Source organism: Cynocephalus volans, chromosome 5 (genome assembly GCF_027409185.1).
Source record: "Cynocephalus volans isolate mCynVol1 chromosome 5, mCynVol1.pri, whole genome shotgun sequence".
In the NCBI taxonomy this organism is placed as follows: Eukaryota; Metazoa; Chordata; class Mammalia; order Dermoptera; family Cynocephalidae; genus Cynocephalus; species Cynocephalus volans.
Genome location: NC_084464.1, coordinates 120379123 through 120400694, shown reverse-complemented (window position 1 = coordinate 120400694; position 21572 = coordinate 120379123). Strand labels below are relative to the sequence as shown.

At 38.7% G+C, this 21572-nt stretch overlaps 1 protein-coding gene across 3 annotated transcripts in view; it reads left to right on the top strand.

Annotated features, from left to right (window-relative positions):
* FAM184A (family with sequence similarity 184 member A) overlaps nucleotides 1–21572 on the top strand; it is a 100052-nt gene that overhangs the window by 13368 nt on the left and 65112 nt on the right. For 2 of the 3 annotated variants that reach the window (XM_063098089.1, XM_063098088.1), the window contains exons 1-2: nucleotides 19922–20575; nucleotides 21329–21464. In XM_063098089.1, the coding sequence (XP_062954159.1) occupies nucleotides 19922–20575; nucleotides 21329–21464 (790 nt within the window). Of the gene's footprint in view, nucleotides 1–19720; nucleotides 20576–21328; nucleotides 21465–21572 lie in introns of those variants that run through there. The other variant, XM_063098087.1, reaches the window with a different exon arrangement.

Sequence of the window (21572 nt, the reverse complement as noted above, 5' to 3'; positions counted from 1 at the left end):
TTCAGCAGGAATTTATGATTGAAGTAATCTGTTCATTTTAATTTAATTAATAAATTCCCTATACTCTAACTCTTAAAATTATGTTTTTCTGAAAATTTTATATCTCTTATATTTGAGATGAGAATGAAGAGTAACCTGAGCCTGTAGAGTGGTTAGTTTCTGAATGATAATAGGTGATTATGGGAGCCAGGCGAAGATTGATAAAATACTGTTATTCTGACCTTTCAGTTAATTTTATGAGATTAAAAAAAAATTCTTATTTGTGAACATTCAAATAAACTTGAATATTATGCCATGAAATGGATTGATGTGAATAATGGAAATTCCTAATGCTATACTTGTTTTTTCACCACAGACAGTGTCTATTCTGAAGGCCACTTATAAATGAAAAAGACATTAAGTCTGTCTGTCAGAATTGGCACCTTACACCCCTTTCTGGAGATAGATACTGCAGGGAGACCATTGCTAACTGAATTCAAGATTTTTTTAAAAAATAAAGACAGTGTTATAAGTGGTAGTTTGATGTGGGGGAAATATTACTGTCAGGTTTATATTTTCTATTTCAAGTGTGATCTGAGCCATAGAGGCTTTTTTAGATTGACCTGGGAACTTAACTGTCCTTTAAAATAGGATTGGAAAATATTCTCTAACACACAATCAATTAATATATAAAAATGAATTTTGGAAACACCAATTTTTGAAAGTTGAGGATTGCCAATTGTAATCAGTATTTTGTATGCTTAACATTTAAGACCAAAGTAAATATCTTAGGAAATCTTTTATTCATAGCTTTTTAATATCATTTGTAGGTCTCAAATTTATTTCATTTAATGATTACATCTCTCTTTCCTACCAAAACTTTAATAACAAGAATATATAAAAAGTATTAAAGTTGAATATATAAACTTTTTGTCCTGTATTTTCTACTACTGTCATTTCAAGATATAAATGGAGGCTGAAACTACCAAAGGACCTATAGCAGATGGAAAAACAAAAGAATTAGTAATCAACCATAATATATAGGATTTGGATATGTTAGAATCAGCTACTGTGTGCCACCTCATTTATTATAAAAGTTATAGTATTTCTAATGACTTTTTAAAATTGCTAATCTGTACTTCTTTATTTATATGTACTACCTTTCTATTGAGATTTAAGATTTGAAGGTAAAACATTTCTAAATTTAAATTATCAATGAAATTGATAATTTTAGTAAAATATTAGGATAAATTCCTATTCTAAATTATTGGAGGATGAGTTATTTTAGTTAATTAGAAGTTACCGTAGGGATTAATAATTTCCCACCTTTTATTATAATATACTTACATTTAAACCATACCATTCATAAATTACACTGGAGTTCTTCATCACCTACAGATCATTGTTGTGATCATCAGTATGTGTACAGGAAATTATACTAAACCTATACTAATCCTACTAGGTCAAACCTATAAATGCTGAAATTTTATTTGTGAATAATTACTGTTACTTCCCTTTTTATTTGTCATCTCTCCCTTTCTTATAAAATAAAGTGCGGAGTTTGAATATGCATGAGTTCTAGACATTGGCCTTTCTGGTGGAGCAGATTTTATTTATTCTGGGAATATGTGTCTGTGTGTTCACAGGTATTTACATTTCTCCTTGAGTGCAGTCTTAACAGAATCTCACTTCTTTCAGAAAATATTTCATGATCAAAATATTAAGTAGGGGCTGGCTGGTTATCTTGGTTGGTTAAATTTCAGTGTTGATACATCAAGGTCAAGGGTTTGGATCCTCGTACTTGCCAGCCACCAAAAATATTAAAAAATAAAAAACGATAAAATAGTTAATGGTATTCTTTTCTTACTCTTAGATGTTTTGTCTAATGAAATTATATAAACAAAGTATGTGTAATTGGGGAGCAAGTTGTGTGTTTGTGTGTGAGTGTATGTGTGTTTAGTGGTCTACTCAGAATAAATAAAAGAAGATATGCTTAGATATGACTAAGATAGAACATATAGGCCCATGTGTTTGGTAAATTTGTTGAATGCCTAGTCCATGAAAGACATTGTGCTAGGCACTAGTAATTATTTCACACTATTCATTTACTATTCCATTTTGGACTGTATGTTTTTCTCATTTTTTCCAGTAGACTTGAGAAAATGTAACCAGAATATATTAATCACATATATTAATTACAACATATTTATCAATAGATTAATTCTGACAAATTTAAAATGTACAATTATGTGCAAATTTTTCTATTTGGTTTGGTTCTTTATGGGTAGAACTTACATATCTGCTTTTCTGAGATAAAGAAGCTATCCTGGTACCTTCCAACTTCTGTAACAAGGTTTTGAGGCCTCAGTCGACGCATTCTCTGGTTACGAACCTCCAACATATTTGGCCAGGGAGTACAGTAGAGATTTCAGTATCTGAAACCCAGGAGTTAATGTGTCTGTGTTAGGTGTAGGTTTTTCATGGGCAGGCCAGAGAGCCACATTCCCAGAGCCGAATGGCCCAGTGAGGCAGCAGTGCGCCCATCATATGCCCATCAAAGGTGTGGGTCAGTAAGTTAGACAGATCCCTACTAGTGTGTGACCCTCACAAATGTTTTAACCTTTCAGAGCCTCAGTGTCCTTACCTGGAAAATGAGAATAACAAAGCCTGTCTCATAGAATTATTGTAAAGATTAAATGATATGATTTATGCAGAATAGAGGCAGTCAATAGATATCAATTCTTACCCACCTGCCAGTCCCCTCCCCATTGATTCAGCCTCTGCTAACAAAGTCTCTAACAGTAAGGTATGTTTTTGTATATATTTTCTTTTCTGATGGAGATATATTCTACGTTGTTAGGGACCACAGCCATCAAAAATAAAGATTAAGCAGCAAATAAAATACAGTCAGTTTTCATTATACATGGTAGTTATGTTCTACAGTCTAGGGAAAATACAGGGTTAGGTTCCTGACAGCCTCTGGTCATAGCATTATTTAAAGTGTACTTTTGATTCATTAACAGTGAACTCGCAGCCAATTGTGCTATAACTCATGCTTGAATGAAATTTATCTATCACACCATGAGTGTTAGATTTGGGGATTACATATAAATTTTAGCAAGTAGGTGATTTCACAAATATGGAGTCCATGAATAAAGAGGATTGACTGTATCTAAAAATGGAAGCTGAACTTTGCATCTGCTATATACTTAGCCCCCGCTGTGCTTTGTCAGCTGTTGTCATGGGGCTATGTGACTACGACTCTTATTATCACCCTAAACACCCTCACATGAGTGTGACTTTGACTCTTATTATCTCCCTGAACACCCTCAGATGAGAGGGGTGGTAGGGATAGTGGGGGCAGGAATACTCATCTTTTGCATGAGTTGCCAATCACCTAGCAGCCACCCTACAATCATAAGCACAGGATAAAATTACAATCAGATTCTCTTCTTGTATGTTAATTGTAATGTTCATGATCTGAACTTGAATCTACCATATTGACCTACGTCAGAAAAAAGAGTAAAATGTATGAATTATTCCAGGGCATGGAACAAAACCTTTAAAAATATAATGTTGATTTATTTTAATTTTAAGTTTTATATTCATTCATTTGCCTGAAATATGTTTGCAGTTACTTCCTTCCCAGCATAAACTGTCAGTGTGGGAGTTTTTTTTTTTTTTTTTTTTTTTTTAAGAGCCTTTATCTAAGTACCTAAAGATAACTAGAAATCTTACAGAATCTGAGACTACAGCACATTTGGTTGAATGTTTCTGGATTAACCTTATACAACATATAGAAAACATTTAAAAAATGGTTTATTTAAATATAGATGTCTTAAGCAGATAGTCTTACTGGTTTCTATCCTGTCATATGCCTTCCTTAAATGACCTAGAAGAATGTGAATTTCAATGTTTTTAATAGTAGCATGTGTTTATATATATGTGTCCATATTTTCTTGTCCTGATCCTCTGGTGATTAGCAGGAAATACAGGTGAAAAAGGAGCCCAGATAAGTGTACTCTGTATCATGAGAGAGTTAGCAAAGTAACAGGCCTGGAATAAATAACAGTTTGATCTGAAGCCACCACTTTGATATTGCTGTCTTTTGGACCATATATATCTTTAACCTTCAACCCTGAGTCACCTTTGCTGTGTGCTTTCTCTATTCCTGTTTCTGGACTGTGGAGCACTGCTAGAGAAAATTATGGAATTGGGCTATGGTGGAATAATGCCTCCCCTTCCCCCCAAAGATATCCATGTCCTGAGAATATATTACCTTACATTAGCAGATGTACGTAAGGGTCTTGAGTTGAGATTATCCTTGATTATTTGGTTGGGGCAAGTGTAATCACAAGGATCCTTCTAAGTAAAAGAGGCAGACAGAAGAGGCAGTGTTGTATTGATGGGATGTGAGAAAGACTTAACCAGCCATATCTGGCTTTGGGAAGATGGAAGGGGGCCACTGGCCAAGGAATGCAAATGGCCTCTAGGAGCTGGAAAAGGCAAGGCAACAAATCTTCTCAAGAGCCTCCAGATTTTAGCCCAGTAAAACTCTTTCCAGATTTCTGATCTCCAGTATTTCAAGATTAGTAAATTTGTGTTGCTTTAAGCCACTAACTTTGTGGTAAATTGTTACAGCAGCAGTAGAAAACTAATGCAAAGACTTACATGGCTCTTTACAAAATTATGCAATCCAGTTTTATCTGATCACTCAGTATTGCTGCGTTATATGATGTTGCTGGCTCTCTGAATTGCCCACAACTGTGGACAATTGCACACTCCCCTCTTTCTCTGTACACATTAGGTAGATAAGCTGCTGTTTTACTGAAACTATCAAGACTCTCAAACTTAAGTTACTTTTCTACAAAGATTCTGGGTCATTCATTCCTTAAGAGAACTTTCTCCTGGTCCTGCTGCCTTAACTTGCATGTATTGATGCTTCTCTATCTCCTAAATAGATCTGTCTTGACAGTGACAGATAGGAATCAAGGAAATGAATTGAGAGGCTATCGCAGTAGTATTGGTGAGAAATTATGAAGACCTGAATTAGGATGATGGTGCCATGGAGAGAGAGAGACTTGAGAAATGTCAAAACTGAGGGACAGGATTGAGAAACATTTTGGAAATAACCTTGTCAGGACTTTGTGATAAATTGTTGTGTCAGGCTAGGGCTCAGACCCTTCAAACCTATTGTACAGATGGAGTCATGGACCCTTCACATGCCAAGCTGGGTCACAGACCCCTCACATAGAGGTCGTGAGCTAGGTAATTGGGAAAGATCCCAGGAACCACTGGCAGAGTTGACAGGTTCATTTGAACGTGAGCTCAGTCCCCAGCCTCCTCCTCAGCAGCAGCAGGTTACAGCAGCCTCCAGCAGTGGGAGTGGTGACCTCCCAGGGCATCCTGGGGGCCCTGACAGCAATAGCTTGCAGCAACAGCCTCCAGTAGCAGTAGCAGCCTCCTTGTGGCCCCTCTGGGGCATCCTGGGGGCTGAGGGAACTGTGGACCCGAGTTGTTAGTCCTTTATATTTAAGTCCAATAACCCAGGAACACTTGGGTGTCAGTCAGACATCCCAGGAACACCTGGGTGCCCATGTGCATCCACAAATAATAACCAAGGAACACCTGGGTGCATGTGCATATTTACATCAAAGGCTCGGCAAGACTCTGAACCTCCCGAGGGAGCCTGTTTTAGTCTGTTTTGTTTTGCTATAACAGAATACCTGAAACTGGGTAATGTATAAAGAACATAGGTTTATTTGGCTTATGATTCTGGGACAGCTGCATATGGCAGAGGCCTCAGGCTGTTTCTACTCATGGCGGAAAGTGGCAGGCAGCCGGTGGGTGCAAGCAGATCACATGGCAGGAGGAGGCAAGAGAAAGAGAGGGTCTTTTTAAACAACCAGCTCTCACAGGAACTAATAGAGTGAGAATTCACTCATTAATCCCCCCACCTAGGGAGAGCATTAATCCATTCATGAGGGATCCACCTCCACGACTCAGTCAGTTTCCAGCACTGCCACATTGAGGATCAAATTTCCACATGAGTTTGGGAGGGGACAACACATCCAAACTCCATCAGAGCCTGACCATTTTCCTATATTTTCCCTACATGTTATAAGGGAACATTGAGGACAACAGGTCTCTGTCACATAGTAGGAACTCAAATATTTGCTGAATGAATGAGGGAGTGAATGAGTGACTAGATGGGGATATTAATGTCAATTGAGATAGGAATGTAGGAAGGACATGTATTAGTTATCTATTTCTGGGTAACAAATTCCCCCCAAACTTAGCATCTTAAAACAGTAAACATTAAGTCATATAGTTTCTGAGGTTCAGGAATTCTGGGGTCACGTAGCTGGGTGGTTCTGGCTCATGAGGTTTCCATAAAGTTGTTGGCCAGGACTATAGTTTCTGAAGACTTAATTGGGGCTGGAGGTTGCACATTTGAGTTCACTCATATGGCTGTTAGTAGGAGATTTTAATTCTTTGCCACATAGGTCTCCATAGCAAATGGTCTGAGGGTTGGAGAGGGAGAGAGACCAAGATGGAAGCCATAGGCTTTTCATAACCTAATCGTTGAGTGACTTATCATCACCTTTGTCATATTCTATTGGTTATACAGACCAACCATGGTATAGTAAAGCAGATGACTACACAAATATTTTAATACCAGGAGAAAGAGATCATTAGGGGCCATTTTGGAGGATGGTTACTCCGAGAAGCAGAATTGATGGATGAGATAATGAGTTCAGAGAATTTGAGGTGGCTATTTATATCCAGGTAGAAATATTTAGGAAGCATTTGGGTATGTGTCTCCAGCCAAAGGAAGAGATCAATAGTATAAATAAAAATGTAAAAGTCAATAGCATATAGGTAGTAATTAAAATTGTGAGTGGTTTGTTGGGGCCTTAAGCAGAGTAGAAAACATCTGGAATGGTTACTGAGGAAAGGCGGAGAAATGAGCTGACCAGAGACAAATGAAAAGATCAGTAAGACACGTGGTTGTCCCAAGAGGAAATTAGACAAGACATTTGGCATCAATTTGAATGCTTTGCAGTTTTCTGCAAAGTCCTATGCAGTCCTATGGAGAGGTCCATTGTTCAGCATGTGGAGGAGAGAAGCAGGCAGGTCATAATAGTATTAATCCAGAGTCCAAGTTTTACCTGGTAGGTATAGCAGAAGAACTGGCCAAAACTAGTTAGGACTAATTGGGAGCTTAGCCTCGGAGGAAAGGACAAAGACTGATTAGGGAGAGGAAGGAATGAATGGATAGCCCTTAATCAAAAAGGAGTGGGGTTTGTTAGCTCTCACTTTTGCAGAAAAAACCTGAGGTTTAGAGATGTTTAAAATAACTTTCTCAGAGCTATAGCTTCTTTCTCAGTTGTGAGAAAGAAGGCTAACCCTGGTCTCCTCTCCAGCATATTTGGAAACCTATGTAAAATCCAGTTGGGTATGTTCAAAATGGTAAGATCAGAGTGAGTCTTGGAAGCTTCAAGTCAGCTCATTCCATCTTCCCTCATATCTCTGTCTACCTGAACTGTAGCTTCAGTTGCAAGCCACTGGGTCATCTGGTTTATCCTCAGGCAGTTGTATACTTCCTTCTCCTGGACACTTGTCAGTTTTTATACTTGCATTCTAGTATTACGCCATGCTGAACAAACTTTTCTGTAGCCACATCTCTTCGTGAAATGCTCTATCTCCTTACTTTAGTTGAAAAGTAATCCTGGCTCTCTCCCCAGGATACTGCTTTTTCTGCAGCCTTTGCAGGTGACCACTCTTTATTTGCACACATTTCATCAACCTAAGGTCCTGGAGGTAGTGTCTTCTTTCTTCTTGCTCTCACTGCAACTCGTAAACCATTACTCTTCCACTCTATGTAAATATAATTCTTGAGGTTTAGGCCCACTGGCTCTTTTACCTACACCTCTCCTTGCTGCTTCCCACTCTCAGCAGCATCATTGCCCATGCATGGGTCCATCGAACATCCTAGCCTCACATTTCTTAACCTTTTCAAATTCTGTGATCTTCATCTTTACTCAAGCTACTCATACACATTTTCCTCTGAATCTTAAACTCTACAACAGCCACATGGAAGGTATTCTGTAAATATTTGTTCATTAAATGAGTGAATTCATTAATCTTTTGGTTCTCCCTTCCTTCCTCAAATTTTACCCATTCTCTCCAGTCCTTTTCGTCTTTTAGCCCCTTCATTTTCACCTTATTCATCAGCCTCTCCTTTTTCCACTTTCTTCTTTACCCGTTCTAGATTGCTTGGGCTCTTACTTCAGCCACTGTCTTGCCAGTGCCTTTTGTTGCCTTGCCCCATGTTTTTCCATTGCACCTTCCAGAACCAGCAAAAGGATAATATTGACCAGATGTAGTTTGTTCACTCTTACTGCACGTCAGTAAAAAAGCAGAATCCCCACACAGCCACCCCTGAAAGGGCACAGCTGAGCAGGGTGAAAAGAAGAAATTCACTAGGAGGGAAAGAGTTCCAGGAAGGAGTCTTCAGTCATAACTGAGAAAGCAGAATCCCCACACAGCCACCCCTGAAAGGGCACAGCTGAGCAGGGTGAAAAGAAGAAATTCACTAGGAGGGAAAGAGTTCCAGGAAGGAGTCTTCAGTCGTAACTGAGATGACAATTTTAATAGGATGTCTTCTGAAAAGTCCAAACTTTAATCTTGAAGTGACTAAATACCTTTAGAAACAACAGGATTAAGTTTTTTTTCTGCCAAGTAGTCAGAAAGACTCAGAAAGGAAATGAAATTTTTCAGTGAAGTGAAGAGCTTCATTTTTTTACACTGCGATTTGTGAGTGACCAATTTATACCTATTAAAGTTGTAAAATAGACTACATGTATAAAAATGTAATGATTTGAAGAGTTTATATTAAAATTGCGTATCAAACAACAATAGCCTTTTTGATGAAAATATTAAAATGTGCTTTTCTGACAAAATAATACTTGTGGATGGGAGCAGATATATAAAATTGAATATGGCCATCTCACATTAATAAAGCGTTTATAATGATAAACTGAAGTACTGGTATAGTGCTTTGTTCATGATAAGGGCTGGATAATTCTTATGCCTGACAGAATGTTTACTTATCATGTTTATAGTTGGGTGCATGGCATTTTGCTTCAAGTAATTGTGTCTTTAGTCATGACCTAATTCAAACATGGATTTGAAGAAAAGGGTAAAAAAACAAACATAGATTTGAAGAAAAGGGTGGAAAAATATCCAGGAAGTGGAGAGGAACGAAGCTTTTAAAACAAATAAGCTGGAAACCAAACCCTAGGAAATGGTTTTATTGGATATGGGTTCTAAAGTTGAACTGTCAAAATAAATGGGGAAGTTAACAGTGGACATTTATTATTGGCAAAAACATGAGTTGGGAATGACAGTTTCAGTAAAGTGAAGGGGTAGAAAAATGTGAAATATGGTCATTAAAGTGAAGGGATGGCTGTGTCATCCAACATCTATTCTAGTTATCTATTGCTGCTCTGGTTATCAATTGCTGCCTTTCACACCACCCAAAACTCTTATATAAAACAACCACCATTTTATTATGCTTACAAATTCTGGTGTCAAGAATTCAGAAAAGAGATAGTGGGGTGCTTTGTCTCTGCTCTATGATGCTTGGGGCCTCAGATTGGAAGACTCAAATGGCTGGGTATGACTTGATCAGTTGTGGATTGAGATAGCTGGGATTGGAGAATCCCCTTTCCATATGACTTCTCCACTCATCTGGTGCCTGGGCCGGGATAACTGGAAGGCTGGGCTCAGGTGGAATAGTTGACCAGGGGATCTATTGTGTCCTCTTCATGTAGCTTGGACTTTTCAAAGCATGGCAGCATCTGGAGACTCAGTGTTCCAGAAATGGAAAAAGAAGGTACAAAGCTTCTACTGACTTAGGCTCAGAAACTATTCAGTATCACTTTTGCCATGTTCTGTTGGTTACAAGTGAATTGTTGAGACTGCCTAGATTTGAGAGGAGAATTGAACTCGTTGATGAGGGGCAGCAATGTTTCTCATCCCACGTGCACAATGTATAAGAGCATGTGGGATAGGAAACATGCATCTTTGGAAAAGACAGTCTGTCACAATGTACACTTTCTAGGAATAGGGAAGAAATTAACCAATATTTACAACTCACAACATACCAAGTATTGATATTGTGATATAATGAAGCCAAGGCACAAAAATGGAAAAGCCCAGTGTAGGGAAAATGAAAGATAAATGGGCAGGGCCCCTCAGATATTCAGAATCTTTCCAAGCATTTGATGTAACTATGCACATGTGCTCAGGTGTTCCTTGGTTATTGCCTGATGTAGATGCGCGTGGGCACCCAGGTGTCCTGGGTTATGGACTTAAGTATAAAGGATGAGTGGCTCTGATCATGGTGCCCCCCACCCCTGGGATGCACCTGAAAGTGGCCATGGGGAGGCCACTTCTGCTGCTGGAGGCTGTTGCTGCAAGCTGTTGCTGCCAGGGCCCCCCGGGACCCTCCGGGAGGCCAATGCCTCTGCTGCTGGAGGCTGCTGTAAGCTGCTGCTGCCGCTGCCGAGGACTGAGCTCTTGTGCGAACGGCTCCCAGGATCTTTCCCAATTACCTAGTGTGGACCTGCGTGTGAGGGGTCTGGTGACCCAGCCTGGCATGCGAGGGGTCTGGTGACCCAGACTGTACAATGGTTTGAAGGGTCTGAGCCCTAGCCCTGACAATACAAATGGAAACTTAGTATAACTAAAATAATGAAACGTTTTGGCTTTAGTTATGAAATGCCTAACCATATAATTAGTGTAGCTATTGTCTCAACCCTACAACTGGTGTAGTGGTGTAGCTTTACACCCAGCTATCATAAACACTCAGTACTTAGACACAAACTTTTAAGAGAGTAAGAAAAAAAAAAAGAGTTGGTAATGTAACCTAATATGTGTTATTAAGAAAGAGCTCTCCTCTGCCATTGTAAACAGAAATGTAGAATCTCCAGACTAGCAGAGACACTTTCTCTTGGTCCCATACTCAAATTTAGCAAAGGCATTCTTAAATATAAGGTAATACTAAATAATTTTTTTATTATAAGCATAGCAGAAATTTAGAACTTATGCTGTATAATGATGTGAACTTTGGATATTGTCATTGTTCAGACACTTGCCAGTCTTATCTATTGGAATAATAAGAAAGAGAACCATAATTTCAAGGCCATTGGAGATTAATTCCAAGATTTTGGAACTATACTTCAGTGGTAACAATATATATGTACATATCTGAACAGCAGCCTTTATAGGTTTCAAGTTGGGTCACACTAATTTTTAATCATATTGTGAAATAAATTTCTCTTATTTCTATCCTGTTAGCCCCTTTGATGGTGACATAAGTAGTGATTGTATCAGGAAGGAAGAGACCCATATCTTTAGCACACTGGCGAGTGCCTACCACACCAGGTTTATATAGGACATTGTCCCATATGAGGGGATCTAAGGGGATTATTGATCTAGTGGTTCCAATACTGTATGTTTGTGGTACTTGATGTATTAGTCTGTTTCTGTTGCTTATAAAAAATATCTGAATTGGGTGATTTATAAAGAAAACAAAATTTATTACTTACAGTTTCTGAGGCTGGGAGGTCCAAAGTCCAGGGACCTCAACATCTGGTGAGGGTCTTGGTGGTGGCAACAGTGACCCAGGATATCACACGGCAGAAAATGATGGAGCAGAGAGAGACTAACCTCTCATGTGCTGTTCTTTTAAAGCCTTCAGAACCACACCCCTGACCACCATTATTAATTCATTCATTATGGCAGGGTCCTACAATCTAATCACCTCTTCAAGGCCCCACCTTTCAATTACCATAATAGGATTCCCCACCATCAACAGTTACAGTGGGTATTAAGCTTCTAGTATATGAAATTTGGGGGACACAATCAATTCACAGCATTGGGCTTTTGTTTTGTGTCTTGGCTTCATTATATTACAGTATAAATGCTTGGCATGTTGTGAATGCCCAAATTCACATCACTTTGGAAAGGAAAATTTATAACAGAAACTAAGTAAGTTCCTAGTAGTTTATATACCTAGCTTTAGTCTTTCGAGATTTTTGAAGATTTTAGTGATGAAGTTCATAAACTGCTAGAACCATGATTTAGTAGCCAGTTAATTTGATGCCCAGTGCTAAGTAATACCCATGGATAAGATGAGAAATAGGTTCTGGTGAGCATAAAATGTTGCTGTGGTATGGTAGAGCCCTAAGTTTATTTTAGGAAGCTTCTGTCCATTTCATCGTTTAAGACTTATCTGCACCTGGATATCTGCCATCACCTCATTGCCACATGTCCAAAGTCAAATTAATCATCTTCTCCATCAGACATTCCCTATATGCCAAAGAATAAAGAAATAAACCAAAAATCTAGTTTTCTTTCTCAACTCTAGCATTTTTGTCTGACCCTATCTTAAATCTAATCTTTTAGAGATGGAACTTTGAAATTAAATTTTCCTCTTCTCTTTCTTTCTTAAGTATTTTCATTTCTACTTTTGAAATATCTTTTAGGTTTTCCTTTTCATTGTCATCCCCCTAGGTAGGATTCAAGGTAAGCCTTATATCTGTAAGGTCTCCTGACTTTCATACTCATCTATTTCAGTTTATCTTGCTCAGTGATATGGCACTATTAATAAATGTGTTCCCCTTCACAGTGCTCATTTTCTCTTTGTTGTTTACCATGTCAAATCTAGATTCCTCTGCATGTTTTTTGCTTGTTTGCCTATTTGTTTGTAGAATAAGGGGCTTCCAGGGCTTAAAATCACCTGTATTAGTTAGAGTTCTCCAGAGAAACAGAACTAATTTTGTGTGCATGCATGTGTGTTTTCGTGTATGTGTATGTATATAGAGAGATTTGTTATAAGGAATTAGCTTTCATGATTATGGAGGCTGGAAAGTCTCAAGGTCTGCAGTCAGCAATCTGGAGACTTGATAGAGCCAATGGTACAGTTACAGTCTGAGCTCAAAGTCCTGAGAACCAGGAGAGCCAATGCTATGAATAAATTACAATTCAGGGGCAGAAGAAGACCTATATCTCAGCTCAAACAGACCAAAGAGTTCCCTCTTTCTCAGCCTTTTTATTCTATTCAATTGATTGGTTGAGGCCCATCCACATTGGGGAGGATAATCTGCTTTACTCACTCTACCAATTCAAATGTTAATCTCACCCAGAAACACCCACACAGACATACCCAGAATAATGTTTGACCAAATGTCTCGGCACCCATGGCCCAGTCAAGTTGACACATAAAATTAACCATCGTAACATCTCAGTTAGAAAAGGTTTTCTTCCATCATCACTTTTACTTACTTACAAATCAAATGACAAACAGATTCCAGACTATAGTGTGAAACTGGAAAGTAGAGAAAGAGAATAGGATAAAATTTAATAAGGCCAAAGGGGTAGAGGGAGGTGTAGGTCTAGTCTTGTAGGGCTTATAGTCTAAGGAATATTAGGAAATAGGAACATGGAGAGGACCTGAGGGGCATAGAGGAGTCTGGAGTCAAAGGAAGGAGTGGTTTGGAATGTGGCAAAATTAGGAAAGATTTTAGAGAAGTCTACAGAGGCAAGGGTGATAGAGGCTGCTTGAGTGAGGAGGGCAGGGCTGTGAGATATAAAGCTGAATATGGGTTGTCAGGATGGGTAGGGATTTCATAAAGACCAGGCCTCACAGAAGAAATGGAGATTGTGAACTTTGTAAGAGGAGGAAGAAGAGAGTATGTTTATTAGGCAGGGGGCATGCCTTTGGGGAGGTGGCCAAGGCAGGAGCTGAAAAGGGTAGAAGGAGCCCATAATAAACCACACTCAGTGCAGAGAGTGTCAGAGGGCTACAAAAGTATCTGTAAAGCCCAAAGAAATGCAGTATAAGAGATTTTACACCAGAGAAATTTAGTATCTGTACCATGCATACTTTCAGAAAATTAGGTCATTATCTCTAGTGATTAGGGAAATGCAAATGAAAGCCACAAAGAGATACCTCTTTACATGCACTAGGGTAGCTGTAATAAAAAAATGGACAATAAAGTGTTGGTGAGGATGTGGAGAAATTGGAACACCGTACATTTTTGGTGGGTTTGTAACGTGGTGCAGCTACTTTGGAAAACAGTTTGGCAGTTTCTCAAAAGACTAAACATAGAGTTACCAAATTTGCCCCTTCTGCCATGGGAGGATACATAGAAGGCGCCATCTATGAGGAACAGTTTCTCACCAAATGCCCAATCTGTGAGTACCTTGATCTTGGACTTCCCAACCTCTAGAACTGTAAGAAATAAATTTCTGTTGTTTATAAGCCACTCAGTTTCTGCAGCTAGACAGACTAGAATAATTCTAAATTACTGTATGTAACTGCAAAGTTAGCTTGCTTTATTTTGATTGTAATTAACTAATTTACCTTAGCTTCCCTTTCAGAGTTATATATGGTAGTTTCTTTAAAATTTTCTGTGAGAAAGAGATGGGATAGTAGAAAAGAGGAATGTATTGGGGGAGGGGAGTTGTCACTAAATTAAGTATGAGTTTTTTTCTCTGAAGGATTTACATGTTGACAGATTTTGAAGTTCTTTCCTAGAACTTCATTACCTTTCTTAACTTCATGTACTTTCGTAATGGCATTGAGATTTTCTCCATAGGGAGAGTATCATAATATTCATCTCATTAAACTATGTGCAGTTCCTGCTGAGAAATAGATTGAGACCTGAAAATGTTATTGCCATAGGAAATAGCAGAAAAAGTCTTACAAAACAGTCACTTCTCTTAGAATTCAGTTTGGTATACTACTGTTATACAAAAAATTCTTATTCTTATAAAATAGGTAGACATTCATTTAATCACTGAATTTATTTTATTAACTCTTAGCTTTATATTTAGTAAAGCAGTAAGTGTTTCTCAATCTTTCTTTCACTCAGTCACTTCCCTTTTTGGGTGTGTGGGTGACCATCAGGATGGTGGATAGGAATGAATGCGTAGTTTTTTAAAAGGCCACTTAATGATTCTTATACAGCCTCCTGCACCTAAACCAAATTGAGAATATCTGCCATAGTGATCAGCAGTTATTAATGGAAGTGTAATATCCACTTGGTGGTCGGGCAGAAAGATGGCTAAGTACAATCAGCCTTAGGCTGTTACATAGAGAAATTTGGGGTGACGTGTTTTTAGAACTGCCTTATCTGCTGGAGAGATAGGCGCTAAGAGCAGAGCTATAGACCCTGGAGTCAGAGTTACAGCCTGTTCTAGCCCAGGTTTATCTGAGACAGCAGGCTGCTCTCTGTCTGGGGGCCATGTGAGTAATCTCAGTTAGTAGATGCTGTACAAATCCTCTGTAACTCATAAGGTATGAGCCCCGGTTGAAGATAGAATGAAATTTGTAGAGGTGTATAACCTCATTAATAGACTGAACAACTGGGAGAGGGTATCTCTCTTCTCAGTTTTAATCAACCACCAGATTCCCTTGCTGTGTATGATGTCTTTCCTGAGTTATTTGATGCCTTTTGACTCTTCTTTAATTGTATCCCATCCAATGTATCCCCGACAGTGCAACCAGAATTTTAATTTCTAAAATGCAAGTCAGAACAGGTTAGTCCTCTGCTTAAATCCCTTCACTGGTTTTCTCTCCATTTACCGACAAGGAAAGGAATGTTTATTGAATTCAATAAAAGGTGCTGGTAACTTGACTTTTAGTTGTTTCATTAAATTGGAATACTTTCATTTAAGACAACTCAGTATACAGAAATTCAAATTCCTTGGGAGTTTTGTGTAAAGCCCCTGCTTACAGTCTTTGTGATACTTGTGTCTCTCAGATAGAGCTGCTTCCTGTCTCTGTCTCTAACGATTGTTTATTGATTCATTTGGTAAAAGTGGCTTCAAGCTTAGGTCAGGAGTGAGGGCTAGATCAGGTACATCTTTGAAGTCTATGAAAAGGAATTTGGCACTTTTTTTCTATTTGTGTGATGGGAAACTATTAGCGGATGTAAGCAAGAGTTATGATTTGTACTTTGAGGTTGTCACTTTGGCTACTGAGCAAGGAATGGTTTGCAGCACAGCATGAGCAGAAGAAAGGAGATCAGTTAGGAGAGCACTGCGGTGGTCCTGGCCCTAGAGTCAGAGTTGGTGGTGGCTTGCATTTAGGGTGGTTGCAATGGAAATGGAGATAAATGCAGAGATTCATGTTGTATTTTGGAAGTAGAACTGATAAGACCTAATAATGGCTTCATGGGGAGGGAGGGATAAGGAAAGGAGTAGAAGGAAGAACTCTCAGGTGACACATTTGTATATTTTCTATCTTTTACAGCACATTTAGGTGTGAAAGGAGTAAATGAGAAAATTAGAATAGAGGTGTCTGGATCTAAAACAGATAATTAAAATTATTTTCAGTCCTTGAATTATACTTGAGTTAGATACTAATGTTAGGGATTAGAAGAGAATATATGACTTAGAAAATATAAGGTCAGTCAAGGGCCTATATAATAGAGGCCACAATCTGAGAGTCTGCAGCCATGCCTTAGGAGATATTCAGGGAGTGTGCGTCCCAGGTCAGGATCTGAGTCTCATGCATACATTCCGGTATCTGGGAACCTGGGCATCAGATGGCCACTGGCTCTGAAGGCTCTGGCCTTTCAAGTGAGGCATCACACCAAATTCACCCAGATTCTACAGCACTTAGTATGTGTTATATACACACTCTTCCAATCCTACCTAACTCACCTCATTAAATTTTACTGATATCAAAGTTCTTATTCAGAAGTCTATTGAGTCCCGTGATCAGGGGAGATGACACATTATAGTCGTCCCATTCTTACTCTACCTCTCAGTCCACCAGCAGGATATTCTTATGAATGGATTCTACAATCTTGTGGATCCTGTGATGTGGCACATATTGAAGAGACTATGCTTTTCCCAATGTATGTTCTTGGCTCCTTTGTCCAAAATGAGTTGGCTGTGGATTTATTTCTGGATTCTCTATTTTGTTCTATTGTTCTATGTGTCTGTTTTTGTGCCAGTACCATGCTGTCTTGATTACTATAGCTTTGTAGCTTAATTTGAAGTCAGGGAGTATGATGCCTCCTTCTTTGTTCTTTTTGCTCAGGATTGCTTTGGATATTCAGGGTCTTTTATTGTTCCATATAAATTTTTTGGATTGTTTTTTCTATTTCTCGAAGTATGTCATTGGTATTTTGATGGGGGTTTTGTTGAATCTGCAGATTGTTTTGGGAATTGTGGTCATTTTGACAATACTGATTCTTCCAGTACATGAACTTATACCGGCTTTGTTCTAGGCACTCTGGCAAATGGGCTTCTCTCTGGCTGGTTGGCTTTTCTTTAGGGACACTGTTTGAGATAGGAAACAACAAAGTGTTTTTCCTACTCTCACACTCAATACAACACAGAATTTTTCACATCTGATCACTAAAATGTGTGTGGATTTTCTCCCCAACCACAGCCAATTCTTCAGTGGACACCAACTGAGTATCCTGTAATTCAATTCAGTTCCGATGCTATCTACCTGAAGGTTGTGTCAGATCCTACTAGTTAAGGGCTCAGTCCCACAATACTGCCCCCACTTCAGATGCCAATCACAAACCCCAGGTTGTGACCTGTGCTTCTGACCAACCAGCTATAAATTGAGGGTACTCACTACTCCCCTCCTTGGATTTGATTAAGGGACTTACTTATGTTTACCCATTTATTATAAAGGCTATTACAGGGATACAGGTGAACATCTAGATGGAAGAGATGCGTAGGGCAAGGTCTATAGTAAAGGATGCAGAGCTTCCATTCCCTTTCCAGGTGTGCCACCCTCCCATAATGGAGGCGCATTATGTAGGGATGATTGATCAAATCGCTGACCATTGGTGATCAGCAGAACCTTCATCCCTTCTTCCTTTCCCTAGTAGTTGGGGTGAGATGGAAAGTTTTAACCCCCTATTCACATGGTTGGTTCCTCTGGCAACCAAACCTATCCTCAGGCTATCCAGGAGCACACCAACAGTTACCTAAGTAGAACAAAAGATGCTCCTGTCACCCAGTAAATTCCCAGAGACTTAGGAGCTCTGTGTCAGGTCATCAGGTCAGGCAAGTATGACTCCAGGGAACAGGAATAGGAAGCCACCCAACTTTCTAGGGTAATAGGCTACCTTTAAGCTTAAATGCGTAAGTGAAAGAAGTCCTGCATGGGATCCGTGTTAGCTCATTAGGGACACAATTTGGGATCTGGAATTAGGGCTTTTCAAAAGACAGAGAGACTGTGAATAAGTACTTGTTTCCCTCTGTGCACATATTTTCCTGTGAACTTTGCAGGAAAAGGGGTGGCTGTGACAAGACAGATGGGTTCCTGTCCCCTCTCAATCTTTTTACGTTAGGTATGATTGCATCTCAGGATAGTTATGGCAGGCCAAGCGAGGATACAGACAAGGGATAAGGTCTGGAAGACAAAGCCCTGTGTGGAGAGAATGAAGCCCCCCTGCAGTGGGGCAGGCCTCTGATACGTATTGTTCCTTCTGCAAGTGCAGCTGCAGGCTGAGAGGGTGACAGCCTATATTTAGCAAGTAGGATCTGGAGTTACCAGGGATATTTGGAAAGCTCTCCAGTCTGTCTCAATTGCCTCAGTCTGCATGAATAAGTTGAATAAGTTTTCTACAAAAATGGCAACACTTTTGCATCTTAATTGCAGTTTCTGGTGTATGGTGGTGGAATTCATTTCTAAAGCCAGAGTAAGATCACATTAAAATAAGCAAATCTCCAGGGCACTGATTTTTAGCTTCTGGATGGTTGGATTGTGTAGCGTTCACTTCTTTTTACTTCAGGAGAAAGAAAGTGGGTACATCTCTAAGCCTTAAGTAACAGTCATGAGTATTATCCCATTTGACAACAGTGATATGATGGAGGATGTCAAAGGAACACAAAAGAAGAAGAGTGTTACTATACAGGGCATATGTTGTCATTTGGAATTAAGGTTGGGGAAATCTCAGTGGAATCATTAAAACCCATGGACCTGTACCCAAAACATGCTGGCTCTAGGAATAGGGCTTGCTTGGAGGCAGAGGGAAAATGAGGCAGTGAGCAAAGCTACAGTGTTTGGTAGTGAAGTGAAAAGTACTATGTAATTGGATGTAGTGAAGAGACCACTAGAAACTGCAGGGAGAAGAGGATCAGCTTTAAAAGCAAACCATGGGGGAATTAGAAAAGGAAATTTCAAAATTTAAAATATCTAAACAGGACACTAAACAAATAAAAGAGGATTTAGGGAAGACTTAGGGTTTCCACTCTGGTGAAGCTTCTCTTATCTCTAGGACACCAGTGTAAGGCAGACTTAACTGTGAGGCTTTTTCTCCTGATCCTCTCTAAAGCCCCCAGTAAGCTAGTCTGAGCAGTACAGATAACTCCTTTCTTTTAGGCCAGATGGTCTCCTTTGTATCCTTCGTCCTCACTGTTTCACTCATTTGTAGTAAAACATTCTGAATTTTGAATGCTTTAAAATCATAATTAAAGTCTTCAAATACAAATTTTAAGATGTACTAAGATAGAAATTTGCTAAGCAAATCAGTCTGTGAGTCTGAAAACAATTGCCTGAAGTTCCAGTGTTTAACATTTACCATAGCCAATATTATGTGCATGGAAAAATATCAATCCAAATGAAAGAATTTAAGTTAGAAAAGAGTATGGCTTACTCAATTCTTTTCCCTTCTCCTTCAAAACCATGCAGGTAATATATGCTTTGAACACTAAAAATGATGAGCATGAATCTGCCATTCAAGCTCTCAAAGATGCTCATGAAGAAGAAATCCAACAAATTCTTGCAGAAACAAGAGAAAAAATATTGCAATATAAAAGCAGAGTAACAGAGGAGTTAGACCTTAAGAGAAAGATTCAAGTTTTAGAAGCATCATTAGAAGATCACATAAAAATGAAACAGCAGGCTTTGACAGAATTTGAAGCTTATAAGCACAGAGTTGAGGACATGCAACTTTGTGCAGAGGCCCAGCATGTCCAACGGATAGTAACCATGTCTAGAGAGGTTGAAGAGATTAGAAGGAAATTTGAAGAAAGATTACGGAGCTTTGGACAGCTCCAAGTACAGTTTGAAAAAGACAAACGATTGGCATTGGAAGATTTGAGATCTGCTCACAGACAGGAGATCCAAGAGCTGTTGAAGTCCCAACAGGATCACAGTGCCTCAGTGAATAAAGGACAGGAGAAAATAGAGGAGCTACACAGAATGGAGGTGGAGGCCTTAAACAAAACGCTTGAGGAGCTGAGACTTGAACAGAAGAAACTAATTGAGGAATATGAAGGCAAGTTGAATAAAGCTCAGTCCTTTTACGAACATGAGCTTGATACTTTGAAAAGGTCACAGCTTTTTACAGCAGAAAGTCTACAGGCTAGCAAAGAAAAGGAAGCTGATCTTAGAAAAGAATTTCAGGGACAAGAAGCAATTTTACGAAAAACCATAGGAAAATTAAAGACAGAGTTGCAGATGGTACAGGATGAAGCTGGAAGTCATCTTGACAAATGCCAAAAGCTTCAGATGGCACTTGCTGCAGCAGAGAACAATGTTCAGGTAAGGAAAGTATATTACAGTTTACACATGGATTTTTTTTTTCCAGTTTTCTCTTTTAAATATATGCATTTTGTAAACTGGAGAGCAGTCTACCTGGCTTAGCAGGATCAGTTTCTTTTCATTCATACCACTTAAACTTTATTTTAATCCATTTTGCCTTTTTCTGCTACTCCTTTGTGAGAAAAATCAATGAAGAGATAGTTATTATTTCAGAATTTCAAATATCAAGATCCCAAAAAGATAAGCTTAAAATCTTGCTGATTATTTATGAAAGGATTTTATTTAATACTATTAATATTTTCCATAAGTAGTTGGGAGAGTTAAAACATTGGGCTTTGGGTTTATGTTTTTTTCTTTCCCTTCATTAGTAATGGACTGCCCATTAGTTGATATTTAGACATTGAACAAAAAATTGATTGCTTTATAAACCTGAATTTAATAGGGGTATGGCACAAATCTAGAGAAAAAAACCAAGTCTCTACCAGTTTTACCTTATTGATACAGAAAATGTCATAGCTATGTTTTTAATATCTTTGCAGCATTAGAACAGACTAGAAAGGGTAGAATATCCTTTCCTGATAAGGTCATATGACTTGTGAGAATATCAAGTTATAAGTGTTACCAATACTTACAGAATTAAAGCTAGGTATAGTTAAGTATGACTTCTGAATAAGAGAAAACATGCTTAGAACTTACATGATTTAGCTTAGTATTATTCTTTCATTTTAATAGTGGCTGTTTAATCTTTCTCAGGTTCTTCAAAAGCAGCTTGATGATGCCAAGGAAGGAGAAATGTCCTTATTAAGCAAGCATAAAGAAGTGGAAAGTGAACTAGCAGCTGCCAGAGAACGTTTACAACAGCAAGCTTCAGATCTTGTTCTCAAAGCTAGTATGTCTGAACACGGTTTTTGGTGTAATGCACATCTAAAAACTAATACTTGAATGTTAACTCAAGACAATTTGTCTTTTCTTCTAATATTTTAAAATTGTTTAGACC